The sequence below is a fragment of the Euleptes europaea genome, chromosome 18 (genome assembly GCF_029931775.1).
Source record: "Euleptes europaea isolate rEulEur1 chromosome 18, rEulEur1.hap1, whole genome shotgun sequence".
Classification (NCBI taxonomy): Eukaryota; Metazoa; Chordata; class Lepidosauria; order Squamata; family Sphaerodactylidae; genus Euleptes; species Euleptes europaea.
In genome coordinates this window covers 34,324,699-34,342,023 of record NC_079329.1, presented here as the reverse complement: position 1 = coordinate 34,342,023, position 17,325 = coordinate 34,324,699, and the positions used below count along the sequence as shown (strand labels likewise).

Below are 17,325 nucleotides of genomic sequence, written 5' to 3'. Positions count from 1 at the left end.
CATTGTTTGCTGTGGGGAAGAATTCCATGTTTTCTCCAGGCCAAAAAATAGCCAAAGACATAGGAGCAAGCAAGGAGCAAGCAAAACAATGCCTGGCCAAAGCAGACAGAACCAACAACCAGTGCAGAACCAGGGAATCCTGGCAGAGCCGTGGGACGATGTAGTCAGCTTAACACAAGAAATGTACAACCTGAAAATCCAAACCAGTGTCAAACTAGAAAATAATCCAAACCAAGCTAAATAGGACCACAGTTTGCAAGCCCAACAAATGTAAAATCAGAGATCTGAGCCAATATACAACTTGAGAATCAAAGGCAATGTTGGACCCAAGAATCCACCTCAAAAATCAACTCTGATTCAAAGAATACAATGTTGCAAGAACAACAAAGCCAATTTAAGAACAGAAGCAAAGGGAAAACAGCACAGCAAGCCAATACCAGGCCTTGGGAAGACACAGACACACTGGAAAAATAAAGAAAAACACATTATGGTAGCCCTAAAATGCTGACTGTCAACATTTCTAGTTATTACAGAATATTTTTAGGACCCATTTCCCGATAACCTGAAACATACCGGATACCATCCAAAGCCCTGAATATATCCAGAAAATACTGATAAGGTATTTTTGGATATATGTTTGGACTAGATTTATTTGAATGCACATCAAGCAAGCAAGAAAACTCAGTTGCATGGTTCCCCACAAGCAAGTCTGATCAAATTAGGGGCGCCTTTGGAAATTACCCCCCCATTGTTTCAGTGTGTTTCATCAGTTCATTGCTGATCTGTTGTTTTCTCCCACTTTTCAGTTCTTAGGGAGTGGAAATCATATAACCCACTGATTTTGCGAAGCTATGGTTTTTGGTTTTGTTTTTCCCCCCCCCTCCCTTGTAGTTGAACACAAGTTCCAGAACTGAGAGGAGGATTTTTGTTTCCCTTTCCTGGTTTGCCTTCTGTCTGAAGAGGTTTTAACCGTTTAACGCTTGCTCTCTTGCGTTCTGAATGGAAAGGAGCTTTATGGAATTTTCCATTCTTCCACCTCAGCAATCTTCTGCCACCACATCTCTATGTGCAGATCCAGCCTTAGATGTCACACTGAGGCAACTTGGTTGCAGCAAATTTCTTAAATGGTGCAGAAAAGCTCATCTGCAATTGAATATTATGAATAGGAATGTTTCCTTCATCTTGTAGTTGAGCTGTGATTCCTAGTTACTTTGACAGCCACTAGAGACAATAACCCTATGACTGCCGGAATTTGTATCTTGCCTGTCTCTTAATTTTGGTTTCACTCCTCACATCAGCCCTGATTGTCTTCTCAGCAATGAGTTGATTCTGTGTTTGTATCCCTAGCCTTTTCTAAAATGTAATATTGAAATATTGCTGAGTCAGTGAATTGATGTTTTTAAAAATACAGCAGGGCTCCTAACATAATGGAGATGCTCTAACTTAATAGTAATATATGTATTCTACATATACAGCACCCTGAGTTTAATCTCTGGCATCTAAAAAGAATCTCTAAAAAGAACTGAGGATAGTGTTTGACCAACATTGATGATCCAGGGAACCTTGGAGATGCAAGTTCAAGATAATATTTGTTGAGGCAAACTATGTGTTTGGCAGACTACAAGACAGTTCAGTATTGTTATAAAGATAAAATGTATGTGCTTAGAATAACTAAAGAGTAATTTATTTGGTAGTGACTTTTGGAATATTAGTAGGGCTTTGAAAAAATGGTTACAAATAAATGTGTCCTAGAAGCTGCTCAATGCTGTTGCTTCATCGTTTTTATGAGATAAAATAAATGCTAGTTTTCTGTTAGGGTCATTAAGGCTTCTGTCTTACTGTTTTGATCCTGCTTCTTGATGAACATTATCTGCTGCACAAAGTCTGCGTTTTCCTGGTTCTTTCTTTCTTTCTTTCTTTCTTTCTTTCTTTCTTTCTTTCTTTCTTTCTTTCTTTCTTTCTTTCTTTCTTTCTTTCTTTCTTTCTCCGACTTCCGTCGGGATCAAACTCAGGTTGTGAGCAGAGCTTGGACTGCAGTATACCACTCTGTGCCACGGGGCTCCTATTGTCTGTCAAGGGGAACTTAAATAGCCATCAGTTTTGAAGTTTTTTCCTGATGGTATTTGGAACCTGGTATCTCAGGCAGTGGAAGTGCTCCAGTGTTACAGTGTCAGTATATGTGGAATGCTCTTCCCTTCTTCTACTCCCACAAGCATCCTCTCCTGCCATAACCCACCTATCCTTCCCAATTTCCCTTCACCTCCCCACCCCAATAGTTGGCATGTGTTGGTATGATTAGTGCAGAAGCAAGAAGCTCTGCTTGAAGGGACTGTAGATTACTTTTTTGAAGAGCGGTGTTTAATGTGCCCAAATGACCAAACAAAAGCAGCGGTAACTGTAGCATGAAGTATGTAGAAAATTTCAACAAGCTTTGTGTATATCCATCTGCTTTTGCCCCAGGTTCTCCTTGCTCCTCAGAAGAATTCCATGCTGGCTATAATTAGACAAAGAATAGAGAATAAAATTGCTTCTGTCATATTGCCCTTGTACAAATCTATGGTGAGACCACACTTGGAATACTGTGTAACGTTCTAGTCACCACACCTAAAAAAGGATATTGCAGAGCTTGAAAAGGTGCAGAAAAGAGCAACCAAAATGATCAGGGGACTAGAGCAACTGCCCTATAAGGAGTGGTGAAAACACTTAGGACTGTTTAGCTTTGAAAGAAGGTGGTTAAGGGGAAGGTGGGTTTTCTTCACATTAAAAGCTCTCTTCTCTGAAGAGGGAAGTGTCACAATCCAGCTTTGGTTGTAGGTCATTAATAATATGTTGGGCTGGTTTGAGTTGTGAGCTATATGTGACCACCAGAGGTAAGAACATAAAAACAAGAAAAGGCCATGCTGGATCAGACCAAGGTCCCTCAAGTCCAGCCATCTGTTCACACAGTGGCCAACCAGGTGTTTCTAGGAAGCCCACAAACAAGACAACTGCAGCAGCATTATCCTGCCTGTGTTCCAAAGCACCTAATATAATAGGCATGCTCCTCTGATCCTGGAGAGAACAGGTATGCATCATGACTAGTATCCATTTTGATTAGTAGCCATGAATAGCCCTCTCCTCCATGAACATGTCCACTCCCTTCTTAAAGCCTTCCAATTTGGCAGCCATCATCACATCCTGGGGCAGGGAATTCCACAATTTAACTATGTGTTGTGTGAAGAAATACTTCCTTTTATCTGTTTTGCATTTCTCACCCTCCAGCTTCAGCAGATGATCCCACGTTCTAGTATTATGAGAGAGGGAGAAAAGCTTCTCCCTGTCCACTCTCCATTCCATACATAATTTTATAGACCGCTATCATGTCTCCCTTTAACTGTCTTTCCAAGCTAAACAGCCCCAAGCGTAACCACTCCTCATAGGGCAGTTGCGCTAGGCCCCTGATCATTTTGGTTGCCCTTTTCTGCACCTTCTCAAGCTCTGTAATATCCTTTTTTAGGTGTGGTGACCAGAACTGTACATAGTATTCCAAGTGTGGTCTCACCATAGATTTGTACAAGGGCAGTATGATATTAGCAGTTTTATTCTCTATTCCTTGTCTAATTATGACCAGCATGGAATTTGCCTTTTTCATAGTAGCCGCACACTGGGTTGACATCTTCATCCAGGAACCCACTACCGCCCCAAGATCCCTTTCTTTGTTAGTTGCTGCCAGCACAGATCCCATCAGTGTGTATGTGAAGTTGGAATGTTTTGCCCTAATATGCATCACTTTACACTTGAGCACATTGAATCTCATTTGCCATTTTAATGCCCATTCCTCCAGTTTGAAGAGATCCTTTTGGAGCTCTTCATAGTCCAATTTTGTTTTAACCACCCAAAATAATTTGGTGTCATCATTTGGTGTCATCTGCAAACTTGGCCACCTTGCTGTTCACCCCAACTCCACGTCATTGATGAACAGGTTGAAAAGGTCATCATTTTCTTTGAGTTCGTCTTGTTGCAAGCTGTGCGTATCTCTGACTGAGGGATTGGAGCAGATGCGACTATAATGTAGGGCTTAGCTATAGACAATGGACTGCTTGATATGGTTGGGGTGGTACCTGGAGGCATGTAGATATGTTTGCTGATCTGTCGGTTTGCAGTATAATGTGGTGCTTGTGCATCCCTCGTGTACCCGTACTGTGGTGTCCAGGAAGTTTATTTCTTGTTCAGATAAATTCATAGTTAGATTGATGGTGAGATGGAAGTTGTTGGAAGCCTGGTGAAATCTTTTGAGGGCTTATTTGCCATGAGTCCAGACAAAGAAAATGTCATCAATTAATCACAAGTAAAGGAGAGGTGCCAATGGGTTCTTGATCCGCCATGAAAATGTTTGTTTACTGAAAATGTTTGTTTACTGTGGAGCCATGCAGGGGGCCCACGGCTGTGCCACTGATTTGAAGTTATAACTCCTCACCAAACCTGAAGTAGTTGTGGGTGAGAACAAACTTGCAGAGTTCAGTGGCAAGATCCTTTGTTTGGGCCATAGGAACAGGTCTTTTAAGGCAGTGTATAAATTCTTGATAAACACACAAATACATACTAGCAAACAGGAACAAAGCCCCAAAGAATAATGGAAATTGTAATATAATACAACGGGAAGGCAGGACAGGACTGTGCTTCATCTGCCATTGTAACTGAGCCCCTCATGTGGGTACTGGTTGCCCGGGGCGGGGGAGGCTCAGCCCCCACCTGGCCAAGTTCGGGGATCGAGCCCCTCAGCCCCCCCCCCCATAGTTTACACCTCTGCTTTTGGTCCATGTTTTCTTTTGACCCCCTTTTTTGCATTTTGTAAACGTTTCATAAAACATTGAACATAGTTGGTATCACACAAATAACAAGATATAGCTCCCAGAACCTGGTGTATTAGTTTCCCCCAAAAAAAGACAGCTCTGTGTTTCTTCTTTTCCCTAACAGACTTTTTTACTTTTGTTTGTCAATCTTGAGGTGGCATGTTTCCTCTTACGGAAAGATTTGATAGGCAGGCCTCCACCAGCTTTGATTAATTTGACTGGACAGGAAACAAACTAGTACGTTGCTGATAGCACTGACAGTGTACCTTGCTGAGTCATTGGAGAAAAGGGCATCTTGATTGCAATGCAGGTTGAAGTATGCATAACTTTCTTCTACAAAACAAAGGGCTGTTTTGGCTGGAGGCAAACTAATTTGGTTGATGTTAAACTGTGCCCAGCCAAGCTTAATGTGCCACCACCTTGCTTTTGAGTAAGTCTTTTTTGCCTCTAGTTTGCAGTTTGTCTTTCAGCCCGCCTTTTTACTTAGAGGGTGGTCTTCTGTATTTGGTGAAATATAGTTGGTAGTCCTAGTGCAGTGATTTGGGGACTGTGGCAGACAATTAAACATCAACTCATTAATTAGTGCTGTACTAAATGTTCTAAATCAAATGTTTTGGCGCGCTGAGGGCAAGAGGCTGTAAGGTCTTCCCAGCTGAAAACTCTTTAAATGCTTGTTGGAACCTATTCACTGCCCCTCTCAACATTTCCTTGTGGTGCCATCTTTGGTTTTTCAAAGTGCATCTCTTGATAGCTGTGATCCCTGCCAATTGGGGATCACATAGGCAGTGAGATAATACTATGCAGCCAATCAGACTTGGCTACATGAGCTTATCAGATGAAGGATGAAAGGATTGCACCTCTAGTATGTCCGGGAAGAAAGTGTGTTCTGTATTTCTCTTTGGGTTTTTTGCCATTCGGGGGGGGGGCATTGCCATTTGAAGAGGAGTCTAGAAGACAAATTATTTTATAGAAGTCTAAAAGGAAACAATTGTCACATTCTCTACTGTGGAGCTGACTAAAATAATAAATTAAAGTTATATAGGAGTATTTGCAGGAAAAATCTGGAATAAACTGGCTAGTGAAACTCTGAAATACTAAGGTTTTTGTTTTGCTTTCTAAATAAGTGCACAAGCATTTGAATTCATGCTTTTAGTTAGGTATAGAACCAGGAGTTTCAGTGATGTGACCCATTGGATTTTTTCAGGTTTTTTTTTTATTATTATTCCGTTATTGATGGTGTGAATGGCTTTGTGGTAGAGGGAATATTTCTCTTTCATCTGAGAGACAAGAAGTTTGTGTGGAAATATGAGTGGCTCTCAGATTGGAGCTTCGTGTTCCTGTCATTTTTACAGAATCCTTTCTCATTTTCCAGGAGGAGGCGGTCAGAATGGCGATGGGCAGCAGACAGAGCAGCCATTGTGAGTCGCTGGAACTGGCTTCAGGCACATGTCTCGGATCTGGAGTATCGAATCAGGCAGCAAACAGATATTTACAAGCAGATTCGAGCGAACAAGGTAAGGAAGTAGAGAGTTGACTGTCTTCCAGCCATTGCTCCAAACGCCTTCCTGAAATACCTTCCTCTGTATCACAAGGAGCAGGCAGAGGTGTAAGTGTGGATTGGTGCATGGGCAGGGCAGGGCAGGATTTTTTTTTACTTACTGTAACTGGTCTTTGTTGTCAACAGGAGTATGCATATATATTGTTAAAGGCACTACAAGTTGGCAGCATTATAAGTAACTGCATTGCTTATGAGGCCAAATCTCTCCCCTAAGTAGTCAATGCTTTCGGACTAGTAATTTACCTTTTGTGTTTTTAAAATACATAATTGGCAGGATAGTGTCTACTGAGAAACAGTAGACAAATTCATACCATTCAGAGCATTATGCAGTATATCCCAAGCCTAAATAGCTGGAGTCCAGGGTTCTTCAAGGACTGCCTCTTCCCATACTGCCCAGCCCACCTGCTATGATCAGAGGTGAGGCCAGTAGCAACCAGACACAGGGCTTTTTTGGTAGTGGCACCTTGCTTAAGTAATCATCCCTTTCCTCTTGAGGCTCTCCTAGCACCTGTGCTACGCTCTTTTAGGTGCCAGGCCAAAATGTTTCTTTTTTACTCAGGCCTTTTGATAATTTTTATAATGTGCTTTTAGGTAGAAACTGCTAAATTCAATTTAAGCTGCTCAATTTTTATGCTCTGGCTGGGGTTTTATTATATTTTGTAACCTGCCTCAGACAGGTTCCACGGAGGGGTAGCATAAAAATGTTCTAAATACATAATAAATGAGCTGGGACATTGTATGGAGAAAATGTACAACCAGACATATCCCAGATGCATCAGTTTCCAACTGGTAATTTTCAGATGAGTTGCATGAAAAAAAATCCACATTTACATCAAAAACATAATTTCTGGTTTTGGAAGGGGAAAACGTATGGGAAATGTTTCCCCCAACTGTTTTTCCAATTTGTATATAGAAGCTATGAAAGTGGAAATAATGCATGATTTGGAATATTGATTCAGCATTGTCTGAGCATGTACACTCTACATGGACAGTCAAGCCTTGTTACCTCCTTCCACTTAAGGAATAGTTAGAAATAACCTCTTCGAGCTGCGGATGTATAGTTGTGTGCAAGCAGATTAGCAGATCCAACCATTTTTTATAGAGGTTGAATGAGGAGAGTAGGGCCTACAGATGGATCTATCTCTTACATATAGAGGGACAGATTAAGACTGCACATCAACTGATCAGAAAGAGTTGTGGTCAGTTGAATGTTCTAAATGTTGTCAAATATTGGTCAAGTATTTTTTGAACTGTTTACTTTTTATTTAAAACAATAAAAATATACCTTAACCATCAAGATTAATCATCACTGATTAAAAGTGAATTACATTTTCCCACAGTTAGAGAAAATGGATGATATGTAATTCACTGTTAGGTAAGGTTCCTATAAGTGTGTGCAGTTCTCTGAATGGTTCATCTCTTTAGTTTTAATCATGGAACTCCAGGGTCGGACTACAGTTAGGAAATCAATACATAAATAATGCACTGTAAGAGCCAACTATTCAACAAAAGTCTTCTTGGAGATGCCTGCAGATGTAGCAGATGGCCAGTTGAAATGTTGCTGTCCTTCTCTGCCATTAAAAAGCTCACTGGCTGAGCTGTTAGCCTAACTTATCTCATACAGTTGTTGTGAGGATAAAAATGAGGGGTGTGAATCACACACACATCTCTGAGCATTTTGGAAGGGAGAGTTAAAGTAAATAATCAGTTGATTGTCATCTGTCTGTCTGGGTTCAGGCAGGCTCCTGGGGCAAGAAGCAACAAGCATAGTCTACAACACAGTCCGGGGTGAAAACACAAGTATTCCAAGTAGCAAACCAGAAGGGCAAATCTGAAGAGTTTAAGTCCAGAAAGCCAAACATACTGAGGTCTAGAACGAGGCACAAGCAACAGCAGGCACACGCAGGTTGTGGATGAGTTGCTCCCATAGTTGTTCACCCTCTCCTGGCTGCTTTTATCTGGAAAACCGCTGAATCATTCAGGAACAGGTGCAACTCATCAATGTCTGGGCAGCCTAGTGGTTAGATGGCCATCTGTCAGCAATGATGATTCTGTGACCTTTAGGCAGATGATGAGAGAGAGGGCATCTTGGGCATCTTCTGGTCACTGGGAGTGTGTGGGGGGGGGGGAGGTAGTTGTGAATTTCCTGCATTGTGCAGGGGGTTGGACTTGATGACCCTGGTGGTCCCTTCCAACTCTGTGATTCTAATAATTCAAGCTCACAGGCAGAAGTTGACCATTGCTGGGATGCCAACCACGCGCTATGGTGTCATTCTCACACCTCCCTCTGGGCCTGCTTTCTCTGGCACTCCAAGGGCTCTGGCAACCCCAGGGGTGAGGCTGGTGGCTGTAGCACTTCTACTTCAGTTTTGGGTACTGGGCCATGGCACTGAGGGCGTGAGATGCTTACTTCAGCCTGAGATTCCCCCTCTGCATCTGACAGAGTCTCTGCCTTGTCCAGCAGGTCTTCCTGTAGCATCAAGGATGCAGGGTTTTTTTTAGCCTTTAGCATGCATAGACCTGTTTGCACTATTGATTCCCCAATGGAGCACTTTCTGTCTCCCAAACCACTCTGCTTTTGGTCTCTGTAATTTCTTATATGCTGAGCTCCCTCTCCTATTGTACATTTTTCTTCCTGCATACTAGTAACATCATTGTGCTGGCTAGCTGCCAATGCTCAGGTCTCCACTTGCAGTGTCTCTGAGATACTGCTCCAGGCGGTTGGCAACAGTAGGGAGAGGGTAAAGCAGAGTCCAAAGAACAGGTCCGTTTGTCAAAGCCAGAAATCAGAGTCCAGTACTTGCCAAATCAGGGTTACAGTTTGTAGTCCAGGTAGCCGGTCCAAGGTCGAGGGTCACGGAGGGTCAGAGGCCCAAACAGCTAGTCCAAGGTCTAAAGGCACAGAGAGTTGTTCAGGCGTGGGAGGCAGCAGGTTGCTCAGGTATGCACTGCGTTGCTTCCTCGACCCTGGGCTGTTCAGCTAAGGCTTTTCTGGCATCTGGCTTCTCTGTCAGTCCTCCTCCTGCGAGGACTCCCTGTTCTGCTGCTGTTTCAGCACACGTCGGTAGGCTTTCAGCCAGGCAGTATGTCTTTTAGCCACCAGTGCTTTTCTCTGCTGCTGCCTCCACCTGTCAGCCTTTGCTGCCTTAGTAGCTTGAGGGCTCACAGCTGGACCACTGGGTCCAGGCTCTGAGCAGGATGGGGTTGGTTCTGCCATGACGTCTGACTGTAAGTCTTGTGCCTGCTCTGGAGAGTCACCAGCTTCAAGGCTGTCAGCCTCCTCGCCAGGCTGTGCTGAATCAGGCCCCACTTCAGGCTGCGAGGTCAGAAGCAGCTCCATTGGGGCTGAATTCTCCTGGTAGAGTTCCTCCTCTGAGGAGGACCCATTCTCCAGGGACTGCCCCATGGCAATTGTGGTGAGCCAGAGTAGTATAGTAGTTAAGTGTGGTAGTTTGGAGTGTTGGACTCTGACCTGGAAAACCGGGTTTGATTCCCCACTCCTCCACATGAGCGGTGGATGCTAATCAGGTGAACCAAAATTGTTTCCCCACACCTACACATGAAGCCAGCTGGGTGACCTTGGGCTAGTCACAGTTCTTGGAGCTCTCATCCCCACCTACCTCACAGGGTGTCTGTTGTGGGGAGGGGAAGGGAAGGTGATAGTAAGCCGGTTTGATTCTTCCTTAAGTGGTAGAGGAAGTTGGCATATAAAAATCTACTCTTCTTCTTCACCGTGCCATCCAAATTATCTCTGCATGGTCAGTACCTTTGGAGACTTGCTTTGAGACTGCCCTGTTGAGTTTAGCAAGTCTTGCTTTTGAATAAATATGCATGGAATTGAGCTGCAAGAGGTGTAAGGAACATCAAGACTTGCATTGGAAAAGAAGTTTATGCCAAAAAGAGGACTTCCTTCCTTCCACCATTAGGAAATTATGATGCAATGTGAGGCCTTCTTTCTCTTCTACCTGACTTATCTTCACTAGAGTTTACCCCTATATCTAGCTTCTTCCTGCCTTCTCTTTTTTTCTTCTTGTTGGATTTGTGTTGGGAAATTGATTGGGCAAGACTCATTTTGTCTGCTAGTTATAGTATCATCCGTCAACAGAAGCAGGCAATAATTCAAAAGAATTGGAATCCATTATGAGAAGGACGCTGTCTTTGGCCGCTAGTTAGATAGTGAACAAAGCAACAGTGAAAAGGGAGAAACGCAGGTATATGAGAACCATTTGTGGAGAAAGAAGAGAGGAGAATTACTTGGTATTAATGCTGAATTGGTAAACCTTGAGATAACAAGGGGAGACTTTGAGAAGTGTTTCCAAACAACTTGACAGCTTGCTGGATAGGGGGTGAAGAAGCATGTTACAGATAGAGATTGGTGTGGATGAAAGCACAGAGGCAGGAACTTGAAAAGGTGATCCGTTGGGAAATTAAAAGTAGAGAAGCGAGGGTGCTCTTAAGCAGGCTCACAAGAGGACTGTGTACAGATCTAAACAGCCCATAGTTGTGTTACACAGACGGTCTAAAGTGCCCTTCCAATTCTGTGTATTTGTATTAGAATCATAGAGTTGGAAGGGACCACCATGGTCATCTAGTCCAACTGCCTGCACAATGCAGGAAATTCAAAAGTGCCTCCCCCACACACACCCAGTGACCCATACTCCCATGCCCAGAAGATGGCCAAAAAAATAATAATAATCCTGGAGGAAAATTGCTTCCTGACCCCAAAGTGGCAATCAGCATTATCCGGGGCATGTAAGAAAGGGCCACAAGACTGACACAACCCTTTCTGCCTTCCCTTTCACGATCTGCCTAAGTACACAGAATCAGCATTGCTGACAGATGGCCATCTAACCTCCTCTTAAAAGCCTCCAAAGAAGGAGAGCCACTTCGCGAGGAAGCTTGTTTCACTGAGGTACTGCTCTGTCAGAAAGTTCTTCCTAATGTTTAGCCGAAAACTCTTTTGATTTAATTTCAACCTGTTGGTTCTGGCTGACCTTCTAGGGCAACAGAAAACAACTCCACAGCCCTTCAAGTACTTGAAGTTGGTTATATCTTCTCAGTCTTCTTTTCAGGTTAAACATACCAAGCTCCTTCAACCTTTCCTCATAGGACTTGGTCTCCATCCTTCTTAAATTGTGGTGCCCAAAACTGAACACAATACTTTAGCTGAGGTCTAACAATTGCAGAGGGCCCAGGACAGACCCCTGGGGCACTCCATTTGTCACTCCTCTCCAAGAGGATGAGGAACCATTAACAAGCTCTCTTTGGGTTCAATTTGTCAACCAGTTACAGATTCACCCTACAGTAATAGGATCTAGACCACATTATCCCAACTTGTCAACAAGAATATTATGTGGAACCTTATCAAAGGCCTTACTGAAATCAAGATAAACTATGTCCACAGCTTTGGTTCTTGTAGGTTATCCGGGCTGTGTAACCGTGGTCTTGGAATTTTCTTTCCTGACGTTTCGCCAGCAACTGTGGCAGGCATCTTCAGAGTAGTAACACTGAAGGACAGTGTCTCTCAGTGTCAAGGGTGTAGGAAGAGTAATATATAGTCAGAAAGGGGTTGGGTTTGAGCTGAGTATTGTCCTGCAAAAGTAATGTGCTAATCATTGTCCTGTAAGTATCAAGATAATGTGCTAATGATTATGGTATGTTAATATGGAACCATTGTATCCTGAAGTGATCTGTTAATGTGTGTAATCCAAAACTAATCTGCATGGCTATTGTTGAATGTTGTCTTTGTTAGTCTGGAGGTTTTTTTAGAACAGGAAGCCAAGCCTTATTCATTCTTAAACTCTCCTCTTTTCTGTTAAAGTTGTGCTGATGTTTATGAATTTCAATGGCTTCTCTGTGCAATCTGACAAAATAGTTGGTAGAATTGTCCAGTCTTTCAGTGTCTTGGAATAAGACCCCGTGTCCTGTTTGGGTCAGTCCATGTTCAGCCACTGCTGATTTCTCAGGTTGGCCAAGTCTGCAGTATCTTTCATGTTCTTTTATCCTTGTTTGTATGCTGCGTTTTGTGGTCCCGATGTAAACTTCTCCACAGCTGCAAGGTATACGATATACTCCTGCAGAGGTGAGGGGGTCTCTTTTGTCTTTTGCTGATCGTAGCATTTGTTGTATTTTCTTGGTGGGTTTAAACACTGTTTGTAGGTTATGTTTTTTCAAAAGTTTCCCCATTCTATCAGTGACTCCTTTAATAAATGGCAAGAATACCTTTCCTATGGGAGACTGTTTTTCCTGAGTTTTCTGATTTTTGTTTGGTTTAATGGCCCTTCTGGTTTCATTCTTGGAGTAGCCGTTTGCTAGCAGTGCGTGATTTAGATGATTAGTTTCTTCCTTGAGAAACTGTGGTTCACAGATCCGTCTTGCACGGTCCATTAATGTTTTGATTATTCCTCTTTTCTGTCGGGGGTGGTGGTTGGAGTTTTGTGTAAGTAGCGATCTGTGTGAGTTGGTTTCTGGTAGACCTTGTGACCTAACTGAAAGTTTGTTTTACGGATGACAAGGGTATCAAGAAATGGGAGTTTACCCTCAATTTCCTTTTCCATGGTAAACTGAATATTTGGATTGATATTATTAAGATGGTTTAGAAAGTCCATTAATTTTTCTTCACCATGGCTCCAAATAGTAAATGTATCATCTACGAACCTGAACCAGACTGTAGGTTTGTAAGGTGCTGATTCTAATGCTGTCTTTTCAAAATATTCCATGTAAAAGTTTGCTATTACTGGACTGAGTGGACTTCCCATAGCTACTCCATCAATCTGTTCATAAAATTCTTGATCCCATAGGAAGTTACTTGTTGTCAAACAATGCTGAAATAAGGCTGTTATATCTTCTGGAAAAATTTGGTTAATCAATGAGATTAACCCCTTTCTGACTATATATTACTCTTCCTACACCCTTGACACTGAGAGACACTGTCCTTCAGTGTTACTACTCTGAAGATGCCTGCCACAGTTGCTGGCGAAACGTCAGGAAAGAAAATTCCAAGACCACGGTTACACAGCCCGGATAACCTACAAGAACCAATAAACTCTGACCGTGAAAGCCTTCGACAATATTATGTCCACAGCATTCTCCTGATCCAGCAAGGTAGTAACTTTCTCAGAAAAAGAGATGAGGTTAGTCTGACATGAGTTCTTGGGAAACCTGTACTGGCTCTTAGTAATCACAGCCATCCTTTCTAAATGCTCCAGGACTTACTGTTTGATGATTTGTTCTAAAACTTTTCCCAGTATAGACGTCAAGCTGACAGGTTGGTAGTTACCCGGATCCTCCTTTTTCTCGCTCTGAGGGAGGAGGGCGTCTTCAGCTCAGGTTATTTACATATCCTTGCTAGGGAGGCAGGAATCAAAATATATACTAGGACTTCCTGTCTCCCGGGGGAAGTGACCCCCTCCTTCCTGAAAGCTCCAGTTTTGTTTCCTGCCTTCGTTAGGGAAGCAGTGTCTGCAGCCTCCGGCTGCCATTAGTGCTTAAAAAAGGAAACTTACTTGTTTTTAATTTCACTTAGTCTTAGAGTAGTTTAGTACTAGCGTGTAATCTTCCTTGTTCCCCTTGTCTGTTCCCTGTTTGGCGGCTCCCGCTGCCTCAGGCTAGTGCCAGGCAGGACAAAAATTTCCCGCCTAAAAAAGATGGCAGCGACCGTTAACGACGAGTATCTCGTCCATAGATTTAGACCCGGGAATGCTTACTGCCGCGCACCAGAGTCGGGAAGACTCAGCAAGCGGCCAATTGCCCGTCAAACCCTCACAATCCCCTCTCAGGGACTTAAAGTGCAAGAGAGCGCCTACAAAGAAAGACATGGAAGTCAAGGGAATGAAAAAGGCAAGGAGCTCCCCCTCCAGAGCACGGAGTACAAAGACCGGTGCGCCTTCTAGCCGGGCATCAGGCTCCAGTGTCGCTACTTCGGTAGCAGAGAGAGTTAAAATAGACACGGCTTCTAGCCGGTCGCCAGTACGCAGCAATGCTGCTCCTTCAACTAGCGTGGCTTCTACAACCGCAAACAAGACAACTGGCGTGGCTCCTAGCCGGGCGCCTGGAACCAACGGCGTGGCTCGTAGCCCTTCCACAGCGCCCAGGGACGTTCCTCCCTCTGTGGGAGAACAGACCTCGCTTCAGCCGCCTCAGCAGACCTTCGCGCCGGCCCCACAGATCACCGCTTCAGTGTCACCCAATCTGCAGCTGATTTCCCTGGGCGGTAATGTACAGCCGCACGCGTCGGCTCCGGCCGAGGGGGGGCTCGCCGCCTTACGATCGGAGCTCATAGAGCTCATCAGAAGTTTTTTTGTAGAGGGCCTGCAGGGCATACAAGCTTCCCCCACGCCATCTGTAAGAGGCTTGCCTTATCCCCTGGAGGGCTCTAGCCTTGACCATGCGGGTTCCCATCTGCAGGGGGTGCGGGAGTTCACGGACTACCATGTCCACCAAGAAGGCCACCTCCAGGCATTGAGAGGCTAGCTTATCCCCAGAGTTCACTGACGAGGCAAGACAGGAAGGAGAGGTTTCCTCAGAAGAAGATTCCCCCCCCTCCGGAGGAGATTATTTCCACAGGAGGATTTCACTCCCCTCCTTTCCAAGGCCTTAGCAGCCCTGGACCTCTCAGATACTCAGGACGCTCAGGCTCCTGAAAACCTGTGGGGCTCCAAAGAGTTCTTTCATAGACACCAGGTCCCTTCAAGGTACCTGAACATTTTACTTCTTTGATTATGTCTGAATGGGAAAAACCCCTGGCAGTTAGACACCAGCGGTTGCCAAAAAGTTCTATACACTGGCTAATGCCTCTACACAACTGCTCCAAATCCCAGTTGTGGAGGCATCTGTCACCACATTGCACTCTTTCGACCTAGTGGCAAGAGATGGTATGGGTTCCATTTGGGACCCTCTGGATAGAAAAGCCGAGCTTGCCCTCAAGAGGGCCCATGAGGCCTCCACCCTCTCCATTAGTAACTCAATAACATCTGCCCTCATGTCCAGGGCGGCAATCTTGTGGATGCGTAAGCTGCGCAAACTTATTCCAGAAGAAAACAAGCCTTAGAGGGCGTCTCAAGGGTTCTAAAGGCCATTACATTTCTAGGCGATTCCACCCTAGACAATATTTCTCAGCACGGGCCATAGCCACCCAAACGGCGGCCAGAAGAGCCCTATGGCTGCAACCCTGGCAGGCCGATCCCAACTCAAAGGCGAAACTCATGGGGTTCCCTTATCAAGGTAACAAATTATTTGGGGACCAACTCAACACCATTTTGGTAGAGACGCGTGACAAGAAAAAAGGGCTCCCTAAGAGCTATCACAGGGACCAGAAGGGCTCATCCTCCCACTCCTTTCGCTCATCTCAGCCCTTTCAGAGATTTCGGAGGGACCAAAGGAGAGGACACTGAAACTCATCTAGAGGTTCCTTTAGGCGGGGAGGCCACTCCACAAGATCGCCCCGCTTTTCTCAGACCAACACCAACAGGTCAAATAATGGGTCCCTCCAGTGCAAGCAGTGACGCCAGGGCCTTCCCAGTGGGGAGCCGCCTGAGTCACTTTGCGACAAGGTGGGAGGCTTCTCACGCAGACCACTGGGTGACTCAAGTGATCAACAGCGGCTAGCTAATCGAGTTCTGACACACACACCCAGACAAGATCATCTCTCCCCCAAACATTCTCGGCGGCAAAGAACTCCTCCATACGAAAGCAGCAATACAACATCTGCTTGACATACGAGCCATCGAGCCAGTCAAGGTCTCAAAGCAATTATCAGGGGTCTACTCTGTGTTCTTCATGGTCCCCAAGAACGGGGACTGGAGGGCCATCCTGAACCTGAAGTTTGTCAACAAATTTGTCATACACAAATGGTTCAGGATGGAGACCCGTAAATCAATCACCAAGATGCTAAGGCCAAGAGCGTTCTTGACATCGGTGGACCTCACCGAAGCCTACCTCCATCTCCCCAGCCACCCCACCCACCAGAGATTCCTGTGGTTCCGGTTCCAAGACAAACACTATCAGTTCAGGGCACTCCCCTTTGGCCTTTCATCGCCCCCCAGGGTCTTCACCAAAGTCTTAGTGACTCTAATGACTGCCGCCCGGAAGCAAGGTGTCCAGGTACATCCGTACCTGGACGACATTTATCTGTGCCCCATCACGGGAACTCAGTCTGACACACACAGACTTAGTCATCCACCTGCTCCAAGCTCACGGGTTCTTGATCAACTGGGACAAGAGCAACCTGATACCGTCCCAGAGACTCGTCCACCTGGGAGCAATCATCGATACACCTACCACCTCCCTCATTCTCCCGAGGGAGAAAGTAATATTCATTACGGACCTGACCAAGAAAACCTTATCTTCCGTGACCTTTTGCCTCATAGCCCTGGCCAAGCTGCGGGGCCACATGATTGCCTGCATCCCAACAGTTCCCTGGGCCCGCTACCATGCCAGACTGTTGCAATGGTTCCTCCGGCCCCACCAACAAGACATAGCCCGGAAAAGAAACAGGACTCCAGCCTGTCAGGCCCTTGCTGGTTCGTCGGGCGTTTGCTGGTTGCTTGACATGAGTAGGCCAGCCTCTGGCTCCGTGTCAAGACCTTGGTTCTCATGCCTGTAAACTCTGTGTACAGTTTCGTCCATCCTGTTTTTCACAGCTGTGTAATATTTAGTCTATGCTTCCTGGGAATCCCTTATCTAGGGTTTGCCTTGCTTTGTTTTACTTTCACAGGCTAGAGTGCTTTTAAACATGTAACCTGCCTATGTATCACCCTTAACAGCTTTTTTCTGTTTGATGACAGTCAGTTCTTTTAATCTACCTTTTTGCTCCTAATAAAGTATTACTGCCTCAGGACTACCTGCCTGGACGAGTTTGCTTGTGGGATGCTAGGGGTAGACGCCTGATCCTGACATAGCCTTGTCAAGTCCACTCTGCCTAGCATTGAAATGGTG

At 44.8% G+C, this 17,325-nt stretch overlaps 1 protein-coding gene across 2 annotated transcripts in view; it reads left to right on the top strand.

The window, feature by feature from the left end:
- KANSL1 (KAT8 regulatory NSL complex subunit 1) overlaps positions 1-17,325 on the top strand; it is a 181,775-nt gene that overhangs the window by 97,753 nt on the left and 66,697 nt on the right. For both annotated transcript variants that reach the window (XM_056863920.1, XM_056863919.1), the window contains exon 3: positions 6,205-6,346. In XM_056863920.1, coding sequence (XP_056719898.1) covers positions 6,205-6,346 — 142 coding nt within the window. The remainder of the gene's footprint in view (positions 1-6,204; positions 6,347-17,325) is intronic.